Here is a 14,543-nt window from a genome sequence, read left to right on the forward strand (position 1 = left end):
TTGTGGGTGAGATTAACTAAGGGAATCAAGTGCGTTGAACCTTGAATCAATGTGATATTGATTGGGGTTCAACTATAGTCCAGTCCGAAGTTAGTTTGTAGTAGTCTAGTGTCTGTAGCGGCTTAATACAGTGTGTGTTCAATCTGGACTAGGTCCCAGGGTTTTTCTGCATTTGCAGTTTTCCTCGTTAACAAAACTTCTGTTGTCTATGTTATTTCTTTTCCGCATTATATTTTGTTATATAATTGAAATATCACAGGTTGTGCGTTGTATCGATCAATTGGTAAATCCAACCTTTGGTTGTTGATTGAAATTGATTGATCCTTGAACATTGGTATTTGGTACCGTTCAAGTTATTTCTCTTGTATTCAATCAGACTCACAGATTGCTATTTGTTAAGTAAGTATTGAATCGAGAAATTGAGATATAGCTCTTTGATATACTTTTCTTAAGATTGAGTCTAACTATCTAGTTGATTCTCTTGAAAGTATATTAGAGTTAGTCCATACAGATTGCTAAGCGAAATATTGGGTGAGGTTGTTGTACCCCCACTTTTTCACTACCAATAACAAGCCTCCCTTTCACCCTAATTTTCCTTCTGATTACTCTAAACTTCAATCAAACCATTTCTTTTTTAAATACTATCACCTAATCCTACCACTGAAAAACATTCTTATTCCCTTGTCCAAACATGGACACTCTCAAGTCAAATCTAGGCAATCACAACCTAAACACCTTCAACATTCACATTATCACCAACATCCAAAATTCATACAAGATCGTGATAAAACAACAAATATCACATATATTTTAACCAACAATCAGAGTTATCCCTACATATTCCAACTTCAAAATAATATTATAAACATTATAAAATATAACCAAATGTCATTCCTTTCACCTCTCACTTCTAGCATTTTACCGAAAACCAAAAAAATGACCTTATATTCTGCAGATGCTGGAGATGAAAGAAAACCAAAGATACTTACTTCTGATTCCGCATAGTCTTATTCCGGGTTCCTTGACTGACACTCCGAGTTCGGCTCTGAGTCATACGAATAGATGGTACTTCACTTCGCCGCTCAGTTACTGGTGTATAAGGTTCGTCAACAAAACCATCATCATGATTAAACTCCTCTGGTACAGCAGCAGCTGGTACATCTCCGGTAGGATCGTCCGCTGGCTGGTCCGGATTGGGGACTGGATCGGTGGCAGGATCAGTGGCAGGCTGAACCATTCCGGCAAAAATACGTCGTCCTATCTGACCAGTCACAGGGAAAAGAGCATCCATCACCGGAAAATGCATTGGCTCATCATGACGGCATGGCCTTGCAGCCAAATGTCGAATCATATATCTTTCTTCAGCAGAGAGAGTAATGGGCTGATAATCAATCCTACTCAATCCAGACACAAGGAATCGATCAGCAACTACAACAACACCCTCATGCATTTGAAAAGAGTTATATTTGGGGTGGTATGCATATAAAACCCAGTCATCATCATCAGAGCAAGACCGGCGAGGCCTAACATCAGAGGGCTGAGAACCAATGACATTTATTTCAGTCATATCAACGTCCACACCTTCAGTTCCTTCAGGTGGATAACTAGTCCCACCTTTATCTTCATTGACATGGTGGTTGCTGCTTCGACGGGGCATTTCCTATCCTTGAATCACAAATGGATTACTGGTATCTTGATTGACTGGTGATGGCTTTGGCTGACTGAAGAATTATTTCAACCGTTCAACGGGAAAATCAACCAGCAACTCATGAACTACACCGGGCGGACCTCCTTCTTGCAAAAATTCCTTCACCTTTATATTTACATTATGTTGCAAATCATCCAAGTACCGTGCAAAGCTTTCCTTGAAATCATGAGACACACATCCTTGAGGAAATGCAATCCCATATGGCAAATAATCAACGTAGTACTCATAAGGATACCAGTGAATTCTAGGCTCAATGTCCACTTACTGCAACTTTTGCTTGCCTTTCCGATCCATTGCGCTTTTCTTATCATCCATGGAGAAAAAAAAATTGGAGAACAATGGAAAATGAACAGGAAAAAAGAAATTGGAGATCTTCTCTGGAAATTACAAGGGTCTTTATAAAGAATTTCATGTTTTGGTTGTGGGTCGCTTCACCATAAATTGGCAGCATTTCCTAAAGAGAAATTTCTCCTTCACTCTTCTTTACTCAATCTACCCAGTCGCTTCAATTTCCCCTCACATAGAGTTTCATTGCCTATACCCTATATTTTTTCATGATTCAAAATATTACTTAACTGCTAATCATTTCTTCTACTTGACAGATGGCGAGTGGGATCCTAGTTCCATCCCACCTGGCGAAAGGAAAAACCCCGTGGACAAGGATGACTAGACTAATACACGTACCACCGGCACATTCAACTACCAAAAGTCAGATAAGGTAACTGGAACTCTCAAACGAGCTGACTGGCATGTTTTTTGTGTTAAGTGCTATCCCAATCAACACCAAGAGTACAACAGACTTCTCGGGCCCTTGAAAAAGAATCATCCGTTAGACCCGAAACCGGGACCCAATCAACAACAAAATCATCACAAATTTACTCTCAATGCCATCACTGACAGCAGAACCTGTAACCTGGTAATCTATCTAGTAGATTACTCTCATTGCAAAATATCTGATAGCAAAGCTAGTTTCTTGTCATTTCGTTGCAGGTCTCTATCCAGGGTACCGTTAGACACCAAAAGACAAGACCACTACACCAAAGCAAACTTCATTGAGTACTTGTTTCTCCAACCCTTCAAGCATCATTTGTCTTTACATAATATAAACACAAGAACCAAACTCTGTGATAGCTACCCAAAGAAACATCAACATACACCCATGACACTCTTTCAAATTAAAGCCTGCATCATTTTCCTCTCTCTATGAGTTTTTTACATTACTCTTTCTTTAATCAGTGAACACCACTCTCTCCTCTACCACCTTCTTCTTGATCTCTACTACTTTTTTATGGTTTCCTCCTCTAACCCCAACTCCACCAACATTGATAACCTAGTTAACAAAAGGAACTCAACTCTCAATATTCCTATAAAAAAATCCAAAAGTTTTATTAACCCTGAAAATGTCAAAACCAAATAACCTCAAGACTGGAAATGGTGTTTTATTGGAAAACTATGCAGCAACATTTGCTTCCAAACTACTAGAGTTAGTATCTTCATCAATGCAAACTGGAAATTGCAGAGTAGAGTTGAAGTAGATGTTTGGAACAGAAGAAGAAACTACTATATTCTCAGGCTTACACGTGAAAAAGACTACTCCACTTTGAGAAAATGAGGCACTAGAGGAGTATTTGACAGACTTATGGATTTGGTGGGAGTTCCTGCTGGTGGACCTGAGTTGATTGATGAGGAGCTCTTTTCAAAGGTCATGATTTGGCTACTCATTAAAAGGATCCCAAAATACATCATTCCTGATATCAGAGGAATAATCAAACCAGTTGGAGTTTACCAAGATGCTAAAAAAGCTTATGGAAGAGATAGATTTGAAAAAAAAAAAAACTTGCAAGTAAAGCTCACTATAGAGGTCACTAGACCACTCAAGTTTGGAATTGAAGCTTTTGAAACCCCTACTCTAGGGCTGCACAAGACCCACCCACGATACCCAAACCCACCCGTACCCGCTAAATCCGTGGGTTTTTAATCCATACCCGCCCGTTGTGGGTGCGGAGTTGGTTATGAAAAAAAAAAACCGCTGTATGTGGGTGCGAGGTTGGTTTAAGCTAATACCCGCCCAAAAAACCCGCAGATTATATACCATTAGATAAAACTAATCCTAGTCGTCCATTATGAAACCCTAATACTAGTAGATAGGATAACTGATAACCCTCATTCACTTTCTACACTCTTCTCTCTGTTCGGCCTCTCCTCTTCTTCCTCCTCAGTTCTTCTTCTTCACCTACGAACGACAATTACCAGAAATCTTCACCAGAAATCGACAACAACAACTTCGAATCTTCACCAGAAATCGACAACAATCGAAAAATCAACAGATTCAACACTTAATCTTCATCTGTGAACTTCCTAGATATGAATATTTTGGGGGTTTTGGTTTTTTTTTCTCACTTAATCAAGGAGAATAGAAGTTACTCTAAATACTTGAATATAAAGCGGGTTTAAACCCGTTTAAACCCATACCCGCCCAACCCGTAGCGGGCGGGTAACAAAACCCGCCCGCTGTTTGTGGGTGCGGGGTTGTTTATGAAAAAAAAAAACCGCAGTCTGTGGGTGCGAGGTTGGTTTTAGCTTATACCCGCCCATACCCGCCCATGTGCAGCCCTACCCTACTCTCTCACACTAGCTAGAATTTGCTTATGCTCTTAATGACATAAAATTCTGTAAAGTATGCAGAATTCATGATCATCCAGGTCCACTCTGTGTCATACCACCAAATCATATCCACCCACAACACTCTCACCTCCCAACGCCCCAGCCAGCCCCACCACCAAAAACTCAACAATAAAAAATTGTTCAAGCTGGAAAAGATGTAATTTACATACCTTACTCTGATGTAGATGTTGCAGCTGAATTTGAAGTTAGGATGATGAATGCTAAGAGGTTGGAGAAAAAGCCATAGCAAACATTGCTTCATCCTCTAACAGTCTTGTCACCTTTGGATCTCAACCCATTCATGTTGATGAATCAAATTCTCCCTACCCTGATGTCCTTGCTTGTCAAATTAGAAACAGGAGATTAGATATGACCAAGAAAATTATAGGCACTTACAAGAAAAAACTACTAAAGATGAAAGATGCTGCAAGAGCCAACAACATCAGCACTACAGAGAATCATGAATCTCAAGTTGTTGTTGCTAATTGTATCTTCCATGCCTCTCCACCTCCAAAAGGTTTCCCATTCAACAATCTCCTTACCCTTGCCCAAATTAATACTAGAATGGAGGCTGAAATTGCTTTGGAAAAGAAAGAAGCCTGGAAGGAAAAGCAAAAAGCTCATATCTTTGATGAGCTAAGTGATAACCCCTTAATGCTCGCAATGCTTGACACCAATCGAAAGAAACCAACTCATAATGATGATGATAAGACCTTCAACTGCACTGACATTGAAAATCTCAAGAGATTCAAGGACTTGGATGAAGCTCCTACAGATCAAAATGACACTCTCCCTCTGGCTAATGGTACCTTGGGAAACTTTACTTCTGCAAGCATGGTACATTCTTTTTACCTCTTCTATTTCATGTTAGTTTACTTTAACCTAAGCTTAACCATTCAGATTCACATAACAAATTGTTATGATAGTATCATTATAATATTAACATCCAAACATCCTAATATGTCCTACTTTTGGCAATTTTTTACTGCTTTGGCCTGGAACTTCCAAGGGTTGGGCATTAGAGATGCCAAGAAATATCTAAATGACATGCTCAACAAGCTGAATCCTGATATTATATCCATCTCTGAAACTAAGCAAAAACAGGAAAATCTTAAGAAAATCATGAATGAGATTAGTGTCAATAATTTCTGGTTTTGTAAATCCAAGAGGGGCAAGTAGCACTGCTGGAGGCTTAGCATTGATATGGAAAAGCAATCTCTCTATTGACATCATTGATTTATATTTAAACCATATCAATGTTATAGTCAGCACTGCAAATGGCCCCCCTTGGCTTTTCACTGGCTATTATGGTAGTCCCTATGATACCTCTAGTAAAGCTAATTCTTGGAAAATGTTGGATAAAACTGCAGCCACCAACCAACTTCCCTAGTTGATTATTGGTGACTTCAATTTTATTCTTCATGAAACTGAAAAATTCAGTGCTCATCCCATTGACTCTACTGACTACTTTGTTTAACAACAAAATTCTTGATCTGCATTTAGTGGATCTTAGTTTTACTGGTTTCCCTTTCACTTGGTCAAACAAAAGAAAGGGCTTTGCCCTCATTGAACAAAGACTCGATAAAAGGTTAGCAACTGAAGGTTGGCTACTTCTCTACCCTAATACAACCATCTATAATATGCTGGCCATTGGGTCAGATCACCATCCTATTCTGCTCAATTCCGATCCTAATTGAAAAAGCAATATCCCTTTCAAGTTCTTTGGACCCTGGTTGGATCATGAGGATTGTAAGAGAATAATAGTTGAATGCTGGAGCAAAACTCTTCCTGGATCCAGTGCCTTCATCGTTGCTAGAAGACTAAAAGATATCAAGCTTCAAATTAGAGTTTGGAACAAGGAAGTTTATGGAAACATCAAGACTAACATAGAAGAATGCAAGCAATATCAAAATTGGTTACATAGCAACTACTTCAGATTGGATAGAGGTCAGTTCCTGACAGATGTAAGACAAACTCTCAAGAATTGGCAGGATATAGAAAAAAAAATTCGGAAAACCAAGAGTAGAGATCAACTAATTAATCTAGGAGATCAAAATACCAGTTATTTCCAAAGAGCCACAAAAAGTAGAACCAGGAGAAACAAGATTGATACAATCCAAGATGAAAAAAAGGAATGGATAACAGATTACCAATAAGTGAAGAACTGCTTCACACATCATTTCTCAAAAATGGCCTCTACTGAAACCGCCAACATAAAACCAGAAATCATCAATCTTATACCCACTACCATTAACACAATTGACAACAATATTTGGATAGAACTCCTGATCACAATGAAGTTAAGTCCATCATGTTCAGCATGACAAGTGATAAAGCTCCAGGACCTGATGGCTTCCCTCCAAATTTTTTCCAAGCCAACTGGGAGATTCGGGGAAATGATATTGTCAACGTGGTTCAATATTTCTTTACCTCTAGCCAGTTGCTCAAAGAGATGAACTCCACCTTTATCTGCCTCATTCCTAAAGTTGACAATCCCTCTTCCCCAAGCCATTTTAGACCTATGAGCCTTTGTAATACTACCTACAAAATCATTTCAAAGCTCATAGCCCAAAGAATGAAACCTTATCTCAACAAGATCATATCACCTTACCAATCTGCTTTCATACCTGGCAGACAAATCTCAGATAACATAGCCATTGCCCATGAAAGTATGGGTATCAAAATTGATATGCCAAAAGCTTTTGACAGAGTGGATTGGGACATTCTAATCATCATCATGAAAAAGATTAGCTTCAATGATCAGTGGTGCAAGAAAATTCATCAGTACATTTCCACCACCACTTATGCTGTTCTTCTTAATGGCTCCCTAGATACTTTCTTTAAACCTTCAAGGGGACTAAGACAAGGTGATCCTTTATCTCCATATCTTTTCCTTTTCTGCATGGAAATTCTTTCTAGAACTCTCATTCGTTCTGAGGAATTGGGCCTTATTACTGGAATCAAGATATGCAAAAATGCAGCTTCTATCAACCATCTCTTTTTTTCTGATGACTGTATGGTCTTATGCAAAGATAACAAGATTAAATCTCAGAACATTATGGATATCCTAAATATTTTTGGACAAACCTTAGGCCAGCTCATCAACTTCAACAAATCAGGAGTCTTTTTTAGTAAAAACACCAACCCAAATCTTATTCATATCATCAGAAACATCATGGGTGTTCAAGTGCTTCAGCTGGATGACACAAACTTCAAAGAGATTTATTCTGGGGAAAATACTTAGAAAACCCCAAAGATTACTACCCAAAAGCTTGGACTGCAGTTTGCAAACCCAAAGAACTAGGAGGTTTAGGAGAATATGGAACTCTTCAGCAGCTTTATGATCACCAAGATTGGTTGGAGACTAGAGCAGGATAAATATTCTTTATGGTACCAACTAATGGATGCTAAGTATCTAACCGACATAAATGTGCTTAATATGGACATTAAACCAAAAGATGAAGACTCCTGAATATGGAAAGGCATATTAGAAGGTATTTGCAACATTCAACAACACTGTGTTTGGAGAATTGGATATGGATGGAAGATCAAAATTTGGGAGGACATCTGGATTCCAAATATCTCTTCAACTCTCAGCAAACCTACAAACTGCCCACATTTCATTGAAACAGTCTCAAATATTCTTTTACCCAATGGAACCTGGGATTTTATTCTAGTCCAAACTTATTTCAACCCACATACTGCTTAGGAAATTCTAGCTCTAGATACTCACCCTCTGTAGGAAGACAAGATTCATTGGAATCTAAATGACACAGAAAAGTTTTCTTTTAAATCGCTCTACAAGGAAAAGATTGATCATCTTTATAGAAATGATACTACAACAAGAAATTGGGGAGCAATCTGGAATATGGACACTGCTCCAGTTATTAAAATCTTCGTTTGGAAATCTGCTCATAAAATCCTGCCCACTAATGCTAAAACAGCTAGCATTTTGCACTACATTGATCTTTTATGCCAAATATGCAAAAGTGGGGAGGAAACAATGAAACACATGTTTCTAAATGGTCATGTTGCCACTTCTGTATAGCAGGAAATCATTGGTCCTACCCATCCTCGTTTTGATAACACTACAATCTTCATGGATTGGCTGAACTCCTGGTATCTACCTGGGGATGCCAATAAAAACTGCAGTTTGTATGCTACAACATGCTTATTCATCTGGAAGGCTAGGTATGATATGGTTTTCAGTCATATCCGGCCAAATGCCAGACAAACTTCCAACTGCATCAGGCAATACTTATGCAATCATAACAGAATCCATAAATTACCAACCCATATTTTGAATACTTTCTCTCTAACACCCAGAGGAATGATTCAACTGGAGAACACAACATTGCTCCATACTCCCTGAACAATTACCCTAGAGGGGATTTTGGCATAATCACAAAGATATGCACTCTCCAAGATCCTGAGAGCTTAACTTATTATTCTGCTCTAACTATCTTAGATTTTGCAGGAAATCCAATTGGAACAAAAGGACATCCAGGACACTCCGGATCTTGGGGAGCAACATGAGGAGCAGACTTAGCTTTTTCATGGGCCAAAGAAATGCAGCACACCAATGTGGAAATACAAGCTGAATCCATGGAAATCCTAGTCCATTTCAAGTTACTATATATCACAAGGTTGTCAAAGAAAGATTTCACCTGAACTTTCACGAAAACATGAGCTATGAAGAAGAAGACAATACTAACAGAATCAACCCAGATACTTTTATCTTAATTAGTCTCAAAGTTATCCATAGACTTCAAAATTTGGATACTTTTAATATTGCACTAGCTTGTAAGAACAATTTTGGCAAGACTAGTGGCAGCAGCCTGCTAACTATTTGTACCAGGGCTATTTTTGGCCGAAGTTTTTCTATTAAAAAAATAAAAAGATTAAAATTGATATATTTACGACGGGATAGGAAATTACATGTCCACATGTTCCAAACCTAAATGACTGATGTCAGAACATACTAGTAGACTTGTTGGCTGTTGTTGCCATTTTGGTTCCTGCCAAAAGAGAAAAGGATAATATAGTAATAAAACCTTTTTTCTTTCTTCATTGAAAATAAAATAACAAAAAATTAGAAATTTCAACTTTCGAGATGGATTGAGAAAGAAAAACCTTTTATAAAAACAAAACGAAAATATCAAAATTAACTTTTAAGATTTCATAAACACAGTCGCGCGGTTTAGAGAAAGAGAAATGGGAAGAGCTTATGTTTATGTGATTCTTGGTGGTGGTGTTGCTGCTGGTTATGCTGCTCTTGAGTTCTCAAGAAGAGGAGTCGGTCATGGTGAACTTTGCATCATTTCTGAAGAATCTGTAAGTTCCCTTATTTTTTCTTTTCTTTTTTTATTTATACTCCTTTTATTTTATTCATTCTGGTTCTGTAAGCTTATTTGAATCCTGGGTTCTTCTCAAATACTGTGGTCGTTTGCAATAATAGTGTAATTCACCATAGTTTTTCTTAAAAACCCAAGTTTTTGTTTTGTGTTTGATGGGTTCAGGTTTGTTGTGAACTGTTATATGGGTGTTGTTCACCTCGAATGTTTTATGGTTATTTTTGTGAGTTTATCTCTCTAATGAATGATTTTGGCACGTAGATATCAAACTGTTTTGTATTTCTCATCTTATCTTAAGAGCTCAATTTTATTGCTAGTGTCTATTTGTTGGGGTCTGCAGTTGAGCTGAAGCTATCTTATGTATCTTTTGGTTATGGAATACATCCACAAGCATCGACAAAAACCATTAAGAAGAGGAATTATATTTGAATAGGGGTTGGTGGCCCTATAAAGTGATTTTGATATCCAGTCTGTCTCCTTGTTTACGCCAATTACCATCTACTACCTGGTTGAAAGGCTGGGATCCTTAGCATGTGGTTGCATGAGGCGAGTGATTCCAACATATTTAGCATCTACTCCTCTGAGGAAAAGCAGGAACACCACCACCGAGAACCCTGTTAGTAGATGGTAATTGGCGAGTGATTCCAACACAATTGACAACATATTTTATTCACTGGTAGAGGAAAAGCAGTTTTGTAATTTGATTACAGATATCATTTTAGAACTTCATAGAGGTTGAGGAAATTTTTCTTTGCTCTTTCTTTATTTGAATACAATGATTAACTCCTCGTTTATGAACTTCCATGGGTTTTATTTTGAATTCCATGTTTGCTCAATATTTGGTAAATGTTATCAAATCTATCACCAATTCACTGTGTATATAGGCTTGCATGATTTCTTGCTATGTATTTGCTTTTAGTCTTAGTAACTAAGTGGTACAGTCTCTTGATTAAGTCTTGGTGTATGTGGCAGGTTGTACCTTATGAAAGACCTGCACTGAGCAAAGGATTTTTACTTCCAGAAGGTATCATCGTAGCTTACTTGGTCCAAAGAGAGACTTCTTATAAAAATAAAATTACTATAATTATAAAATTCCATACTTCGGAATGGGAATGTAAGACGTAGAAGTGGTAGTTTCATATGTAAATCTTTTGGAATCTGTAACATGTTCTTAATGTGGGTTATGATGATTTGCAGCTCCTACACGCCTTCCATCTTTCCACACCTGCGTAGGAGCAAATGAGGAAAGGTTGACTCTAAAATGGTACAACGAACATGGTAATTATCTTCTACCCTAGGCTATTTCTTATGTATGCTATTGAGATAAATAGCGCGTCTTTGTTTTTGCTATCAAAGATTTAAACATGTGACACATATTTTTATTAATTTCTGTAGCTCTCTATTTGCTTTGGATTCCGAGCGCCAAATTTTCCGGACAGTGTAAAGTAGTTTTTGTACTTATAAGATTCATTAAGCTATACGATATCAACTGACTACCAGAGGAAAGTAGAAGAATTTTTATGTTGTAGGTGATTTTTATCCTCCATTGAGTTTAGTAATTGCTTCACTTTTATGAATCTGGGAAAAACAGAATACCAATTATTTTTTTTTATAGAAGAGAAACAGGGAATGTGTTCATGGTTTTATTTCTGAATCCCTTAAAGTGATTATCCTTGCATAGAAACTCATTTAAACTAGAGGCTATATGGTCAAATCATCAAAACTGTGTCACAAACATCAAAACTTTGTCACAAAGGTTCTTGCAGTTTGACAATCATCGAAAAGTATTATTGATTACCACTTGACACATTTTAGAATCTGGTAGAAACCCTAGAGTAAATACTTATCATTGAATTATAGTTCTCCGCTATTGGATCCTTGAATCTGTTATTCTTCCCTCTTAATGTTGATCAACTAGAAGAAAGTTAAGCATTGTCAAATCTGATATATATTTCTGCTTATTACAGTGACTAATTGTCAGCATCTGGATCCTCCTTTTTAGGAATTGAACTAGTTCTTGGAACTCGAGTTAAGTCTGTTGATGTGAGGCGGAAGACACTGCTAACTTCACTTGGAGAAACTATAAGTTACAAGTACCTGATTATTGCAACAGGGGCTCGGGTACTAAATCTAGTCTTTTTATTTCCTTCATTTCTTTCATATATTAGATTTTGAGATGCACCTATTTAGAAAACTGTATGAGCATGTGCCATATTGTCTCTGATTGAATTGGATATCTTCTGTATAGGCTTTAAAACTTGAAGAATTTGGAGTGAGCGGTCCAGAAGCCGAAAATGTTTGTTATTTGCGTAATGTAGCTGATGCAACCAGGCTTGTTGAAGTGATGCAATCTTGTCCTGGTGGGAATGCTGTTATCATTGGTGGGGGCTACATCGGTATGGAGTGTGCCGCATCTATGGTGATAAATAAAATGAATGTCACAATGGTCTACCCAGAGGCCCATTGCAGTAAGTACAATCTATTTCCTGACTTGGATTCCTCTACCTTACTAAAAACTCCTCAAATCCTAGATTAGAGTTGCATGTATTTGCATGAATCGAATTCCAGTCTTCCCATCTAATCAACTTATGCTTCAAAAAAAAAATCTAATCAACTTATGGATCATCTATACCTCTGTCACACAATTTACTTTTTGAGGAGGCTTAGGGCGACCAACAGCACCCTCATCATCTGGTCGTCAGTTATTGTACCTTCAAACTACAGTGGGGTTGAACTATATAAAACCTAGAGGTGGATGATGGGTGTTGTGGAACACCTATCACAACCTTACAAGTCATTGATCAAAATCACTCTCTTAAATTGCTGCTTTTGCTAAAATATGTGTATACATTTTATTTTATTTTGAGCTGTAAGGTATATTTTCTTTCGTAGAAGGAATCCTAGTACTTGAGGAGTATGTGATATTCATATATGCTGTCTAATTGACAGCAAAATAGACTTTAATATATTTCTTTACAAAACTATGATTATGATGCATTTTCTTAGTTAATTCTTTTCCTTTCTTTTTCTCAGTGGCCCGTCTATTTACAAGAAAGATTGCGAATTACTATGAAGATTATTACAAGTCTAAAGGAGTGAAATTCATTAAAGGAACTGTTTTGTCATCATTTGAAAAGGATTCAGACGGGAAAGTAAGTATATCTTAAGAACTAGTTGTTATCTAATCCAGTTAACTTGTGCATTTGTTTTCAAATAAAAATCCGAGCTGAATTGGCTTGATATTGATAACAGTGTCCTGATTCCCCCAGAACTGAGACTGTAAAAAGGTCTCATCTTAAAAAAAGAAGCAAACTTCAATATTGTTTTCAAATTGATTAGTTTATCAATTTCATGACCGAGCATTTAGTGTGATGTAAAGTATATTGTAAAATGCAATTAAATCTCTTTGTCTAAGCAATAATCTTATATGACGACACTTGCACATTGGATCACTCGTGGCCTTTATGAACTTGATTGTTTTTGTATCCCACTTTACAGGTAACATCTGTAGTTCTTAGGGATGGAACCAAACTTCTCACAGATATGGTTGTGGTAGGAATCGGGATCCGGCCGAACACAAGTTTAATCGAGGGTCAGCTGACTTTGGAAAAGGGTGGAATTAAAGTGAACGGTCTAATGCAATCAAGTAATAGCTCAGTATATGCAGTGGGAGACGTTGCAACATTCCCAGTCAAACTCTTCGGGGAAACTCGTAGACTTGAACACGTTGACTCGGCACGTAAATCAGCAAAACACGCTGTTGCATCATTAATGGCTCCAAACAAAACATGGGATTTCGATTACCTACCTTTCTTCTACTCTAGAGTTTTTACATTATCTTGGCAGTTTTATGGTGACAATGTAGGAGAAGTAGTACACTATGGGGATTTTTTAGGAAGCACATTTGGAGCTTATTGGGTTAAAAATTGTTATCTTGTGGGGTCATTTCTCGAGGGTGGAACTAAAGAAGAGTACGAAGCCATAGCAAAAGCAACCAGACTGAAACCCAGGATCGAAGACTTAGCAGAGCTCGAAAGACAAGGTCTTGATTTTGCTGTTTCAATTGGTTAGCAACTGCCTCCTGTGGTTGCAACCGTTGCTGAGGTGCCAAGCTTTGGAATCATTATGAATAAACCATTACATGCTTGGCACGCCGTTGCCGGGGTTGTTCTGGCTGCGTCCATTGCTGGGTTTGGTTACTGGTACGGAAGAAGACGCCGAAAGTGGTAGAGATTGACGCTGTCATCCTAGGTTTTCTTTTAAATATGGATGGCGATTCAGTTTCCGTTATGCTCATCATGTTGTAGCAGTTTTCGGTGTAGGAACATTAAAAAAAATACATAAATGATCTAATGGGGGTTTCCCTATCATACATCTATTGTTTATTATTCCAAATTTAGATACATAAACAATAAAAAATTGTTATATGAAATTGTATTTGTACTGATATTTGTATTCTAATCATTTTTTTTTCTTCATAAAGAGAGGATTGGTTGCAGACACGTGTATACATATTTTATTTATATATACAATCATTTATATTATAAGGGACAATGATGTTTTCACCAATGGACGGTCATCTACAGTTTGGACATATAAAGGACGGTCCAGATTGAGGCACATATTTAAGTTATTCAACTACATTTCTGGCATATAAAGAATGGTCCAGATTGAGCTACATATTTAATATTTTTAATCAACATTTTAGGCATATTTAATGTGCATTTATTTCGGAGTTATTCCTCTCATTTAATGTCAAACGTTACTTTTATTCAAAATTAAATGCCTATAAACTTAATCCCTTTTATAATCAAATT

General features: G+C 37.3%; 1 protein-coding gene across 1 annotated transcript; it reads left to right on the forward strand.

Moving 5' to 3' along the window:
- The first annotated feature begins 9,463 nt into the window (after window positions 1-9,463).
- On the forward strand, window positions 9,464-14,277 carry LOC113319008 (monodehydroascorbate reductase 4, peroxisomal-like). Its single transcript, XM_026567314.1, has 7 exons — window positions 9,464-9,706; window positions 10,699-10,750; window positions 10,924-11,004; window positions 11,729-11,847; window positions 11,975-12,194; window positions 12,760-12,878; window positions 13,225-14,277. The coding sequence occupies exons 1-7, from the start codon at window positions 9,587-9,589 to the stop codon at window positions 13,795-13,797; spliced, it is 1,284 nt and encodes a 427-aa protein (XP_026423099.1). The 5' UTR covers window positions 9,464-9,586; the 3' UTR covers window positions 13,798-14,277.
- The last annotated feature ends 266 nt before the right edge of the window (window positions 14,278-14,543 follow it).

Source organism: Papaver somniferum, chromosome 10 (assembly GCF_003573695.1).
Source record: "Papaver somniferum cultivar HN1 chromosome 10, ASM357369v1, whole genome shotgun sequence".
NCBI lineage: Eukaryota > Viridiplantae > Streptophyta > Magnoliopsida > Ranunculales > Papaveraceae > Papaver > Papaver somniferum.

Excerpts from the sequence above, each read along its gene's own strand:
- LOC113319008 (XM_026567314.1), top strand. The coding sequence starts at position 9,587 with ATGGGAAGAGCTTATGTTTATGTGATTCTTGGTGGTGGTGTTGCTGCT. Across the intron at positions 11,005-11,728 it reads AAAATGGTACAACGAACATG|GAATTGAACTAGTTCTTGGA; the intron begins GTAATTATCTTC and ends CCTCCTTTTTAG. Across the intron at positions 11,848-11,974 it reads TTATTGCAACAGGGGCTCGG|GCTTTAAAACTTGAAGAATT; the intron begins GTACTAAATCTA and ends TCTTCTGTATAG.